General features: G+C 40.2%; 1 protein-coding gene across 1 annotated transcript in view; it reads left to right on the top strand.

Moving 5' to 3' along the window:
- The window catches only part of LOC116685972 (serine/threonine-protein phosphatase 2B catalytic subunit alpha isoform-like), a 67,969-nt gene that overhangs the window by 39,376 nt on the left and 23,828 nt on the right, over positions 1–4,765 (top strand). Inside the window, 1 exon segment of the mRNA XM_032510903.1 lies at positions 32–109. Coding sequence (XP_032366794.1) covers positions 32–109 — 78 coding nt within the window.

Here is a 4,765-nt window from a genome sequence, read left to right as displayed (position 1 = left end):
TGTGTGTGTGTGTGTGTGTCTCTGTTCCCAGTTACCCAGCAGTGTGCGAGTTCCTACAGACTAACAACCTGCTGTCAATCATCAGAGCGCATGAAGCACAGGATGCTGGGTAAGGTGACCTACTGTCGCAGCTCTGTAATTTCATGGCTTACCTTGACATTTCACATTCCAAGCTTGGTTTTTCTTTGTCTGGGAACTGGCACATTACGGGGAAAGAGGTTCCACAATTATCCGTCGGTCACCCTTAAACTGTGTTATTAGTATTGTTAGAGTTTGTCTGACAGCTTGAACAAGATTCAGGTCGGCTAAGTGTTGAAAACAGAATGGGAAGGCATAGAGCCGTGTTTGCACCACTAGTCTAAATAAAGCAGTGGGAGCAAAACACAATTTTCTGACCCACAAATCCATTCCATCTGTTATATGGTGTAAATCCTCTAAATCTAATAGTTCTGCCTTAACTGCTGCATTGTGAGTTGTGATGTTGCTGTTTGGTGAACCCATTAACAATATTTTTATGCAAGGGTGTATGACAAAATTCAAGGCCCTGAAGAATTTCTAGCATCTTTTTGGGCCCTCCCCCGACGCCCCTGCTGTCATGCAGCTGGGCAGTCTGGGTACTCGTTGCATAAGGGCTGGTTCTAGATAAGTAGTTCTAAATTGTACCAAACACTCTTAAAACTGCTGGGTTAAAAATAACCCAACTTGGGTCATATTGGTAACCAAGTGCTGGGTCAAATATGGACCGCGGCCAACGCTGGGTTGATTTGACCCAGCAGGGTTGGGGTCATGGTTCTGACCAGCATGTTGGGTTATATTTCTACCCACAATTGGTTAAAAGACCATTTTGTTGGGGTAAAACAACCTAAAATGGGTTAGAAAAAAAACCCATATGGGTATCTGTATTTTTTTTTTTCCACTTGATTTTTGCATAAGAAATGTATTGATGAAATTATGAAATATCCCAAAAAATCCCAGATTTTGTTTTATTGCTTTAAGCCCAATATATCATTCAGAAAAATTAAACATTACAATTAATTTCAGTTAACATTAAAGTAGTATAAAAGAATACAAAAGTAATTTTACATTTTTGATTTAAAACATATGCGTTGTCAATTATTACATCACTAAACGGACAAAAAGTCCAAACTTCTTAAACTTCATGCATTTAACTTTCAAACCACTTTTAAATCTTAAGTGCCCAAAAAAATCTCTTTTTCGGGATTTGGGGGTTATTTTGGGTCTTGGTGCTTACGCACACACACGATAAAACCATCCATGTGTTTCGAGTGAGATCTGGTTCCTGAATATCTTCAGTGCAGAATCTGGGCCCTTTAACTCGACCATGTGCCATAGCCTACATAGAAATTAAAAAACTACATAGTAGCAATCTGAGCATTAATTTGACAGCGTTTGATTCAGGTCCTGGTCTCTGAAACACGGTGGTCTGGATGAACTCCCAAACATTAGCACAAAGTTTTGGCAAACCAACATAGAACACAAAAAACGGGAGTGAGACCGACGTCCACAGCAGCCAAAGAGACGGCTGCTCCAACGCCCCCCCCCCCCCCCATTCACAAAGACAGTATTAGAACGTATGGGGCTCTGTGGTGGATCTCATCAGGTACTCGGCCATGTTGGTCGCAATCTGAGCAAAAAAACAAACAAAAAGAAGGAATAAATACAAATATAATATTCTTAATAAGCCTTATTAGTCTAGCCTTTGCCTAATTCTAGATTTCAAGAATAAAAGACATATCAACGACTCTCCTGGGACACAATCAACCGGAACGGACATAGATTTCAGTGCGTCAAAATAAAAAGTAGGGAAAGGGAAAGTCATTTCCAAAAGAAATCTAAGTACAGTAGTAGTCAAAGATGCAATAGAATATGTAAGACACAATGACTGGTTTTCAGTAACTGTGTAAGATTGTAGCTCACCATGCCTGGAGTGTCCACTAAGCGTGGGACCTCTGTGATAATGTCCAGCAGTGATGTGGTCCCATTAGAACGGATCCACTGGGCCCAATAGAAAGTAGGCTCCAACATGTGTTGGCCGACCTGGGACTGGGGCCAGATGATGGTCCTCTCTGGAGTTATAGTTGGTTCTGTGATGAGCAGAGAAATGAATAAGTTATACCAAGTTGTGACATATTAAGACATCTCCTTTTTGGATAGGGTGGGCCGGTTTCCCATACAAGGATCAAGTTTAGCCCTGGTCTACAAACAAAATGAAGAGTTACGTAAAGAGTTGAATCTCTAGATATGAAACTGGCTCATACAGTTAAAGAAAGAAGTACGTTACAAACAGGGTAGAGGACAAGTCAAATCCACTTCTAAATGGAGGAGACATGTTACTGTTGGCTACCTGGCAAAATGACTCTGTGTGTTGTGGCACTTGTGATGTTAAACGTCCTCGTCTGCCAGAGTGGAGTCTTTTCAAACATTGCGGAGACGTTCTTCCAGAAAGCCTGTTGCGGGTTTATGCCTTCTCAACAAGTTTCTCCTTCCCAAAATCATCCATCTGTTAGAAATGAAGAGAGAATAAATAGTAAATAAATAAAATAGTAGCACTCACACTAAGAAGTACTATCATAACCTCTAGAGCGCTCATGTTGACCGTTTAGATTCTACACTGTAATCTCTCATCCTAAACACCCAGATGAGAGTCTAGGATGATCAAAATGAGTCCAAGATATATAATTTTGTATTAATTAATATGGATACTATAGCATACAGTAAACACTATAACAGTGTACATTCAGACTAGTTCTTTTTTTCTGTAGGGTAATAACCATTGCATTTTTAGATTTACCTAGCAAAGAATATAAATATTTTACATAATCTATAACAGAACTACTGCCCCGCCTCAGCAGCCCAGAGGAGTCTGGGCTGTACAGACTAACATCCCTGGAATCATTTGGCACTTTTAAGACTGCAAATCAACACAAACACACCTGAAATAATTCAGTAAAAAATCTTAAAACATAACTTTTCCCATCCTATTGAAGCATGTATCACCTAAGATATTGTACATTACATATTACAATACATATTTCCATAGTAGTCTTCAGACCACAGGTTACAAAGTCTAGGAATGCTAATCAACTGTTAAAAAAACTGAATGTCAGAACAAGCAGATAGCTGCTAATGCTAACTTTAGTTCAACAGTCTCGCTTTGCCAGACCACACAACTCATCCTACAACTCAGCAAAAACTAAAAAGTCCTTATGTGCTCACTGGATTTTAATCACAATTACATCACAATAACTTGATTAGCGCTAGCTAGCTAGCTATATGCTGAGTCACTGCAGCCAGGGTAGCTAACATTACCATAGCTACATATTACAATACAGAAGTAACCCTAACACAAACGTACCTTGTAATCGTTAGACTGCTTAAACATAAGAGAGAATGAGTCTCTTTGCTTTATAATTGTCCTGTTTTGCGTTATTATCTGGTTTTATAGTTTTAGAGCTCAAGCCGTAACGTTAGCGCTAGCTAACTTTTACCCGCATCCTCACTGTGTCAATGACGTGCGGGACGCTAAATGACAGCTACTCATAACGTTAACGTTATATAGTTAATTAATTGTTTAAGGGTCTCAGTGTGTTACAGGCACCAAAAATAGCGACGAAGAAAACAAAAGATTTACTAGCTAACGTTGAGAAGAGGCAGTTAGCAAGCAAGATACAAGATGAGTTTGAGCTAACAGTTAGCTAATTGCTAACAGTCAATGTCCTATAACGCTAGCCTTATAGCTCGCTAGCTAGCGTTAGCTAAAGGAGCTAGCGTTACGGTTACACCACAGGCAGCTACGTTAATAGCTAACGTTACATAGCAAATATTAACAATACAGAGTAACCTAAACACAACATACCTTGAAATGTTAGACTGATTAACACATAAGAGATATCAAGTCACTTTACTTTATCATGGTCCTGTTTAGCGTTATTATCAGGTTTTATAGTTTAGAGCTCAGGCCATAAGTTAGCGCTAGCTAACGGTCATTTTTTCCCTGGTCATCCTAATGGTCAAGTGCGTCAACGGTACTCATAACGTTAACGTTATATAGTTAATTTTCCGTGTAGGGTGAGTGTGTTTACAGGAACCAAGTTGTCTGGCTATTCTAACATATTTGTATAGTTTGACCGTCTAAAGGTTCCTACCACTTACGGGGCTGTGGTCGTCGAAGTCCAGGGCTTCTGTCGAAATGGCGGCAGAAGGAGCCGCTCCGGTCTGACCCATGTGTTGGGTCACAGTCTTTGACCCAACGTTTTTAAATCAACCCAACCTATGACACCAACATCCCTAACCCAGCATTTGGGTTACTAAAATAACCCAGCGTTTTTTAGTGTGAATGTATGGATGGAATAGTGTGTGTTAAAACACTTTTCGACAATGCAGAATCAAGAGAAGTCACGTCATATAATGAAATATTCCAAGCAGTTAAAGTCAAGAATATTATGTTTTCACACATAAAAAGGGACGTAATAGTTATAGTATACTCGCAAACAATCAGTATGCAAAATCAATAGTCCGAAACCATGGTTTCCGCTGTTGCCGTGGTTCCTGCTACACGTCCTGCGGTGCCCTGCTACGCTCTGTTGTGCCTTGTAATGCCCCACAGTGCCCTGCTATGCCATGAACTACTATAAACTACTATTTTCAGTCACTGTTCCATTACCTTTTACTGTGACTGTTATTGCCATTGTTGATCCCCCACCCCCCCCAACCGGCCCCGTCAGACTCCGCCTACCAAGAGCCT

This window comes from Etheostoma spectabile, unplaced genomic scaffold, assembly GCF_008692095.1.
Source record: "Etheostoma spectabile isolate EspeVRDwgs_2016 unplaced genomic scaffold, UIUC_Espe_1.0 scaffold273, whole genome shotgun sequence".
Classification (NCBI taxonomy): domain Eukaryota; kingdom Metazoa; phylum Chordata; class Actinopteri; order Perciformes; family Percidae; genus Etheostoma; species Etheostoma spectabile.
The sequence above is the reverse complement of the archived record's forward strand: the minus strand, read 5'-3'. Positions and strand labels throughout refer to the sequence as shown.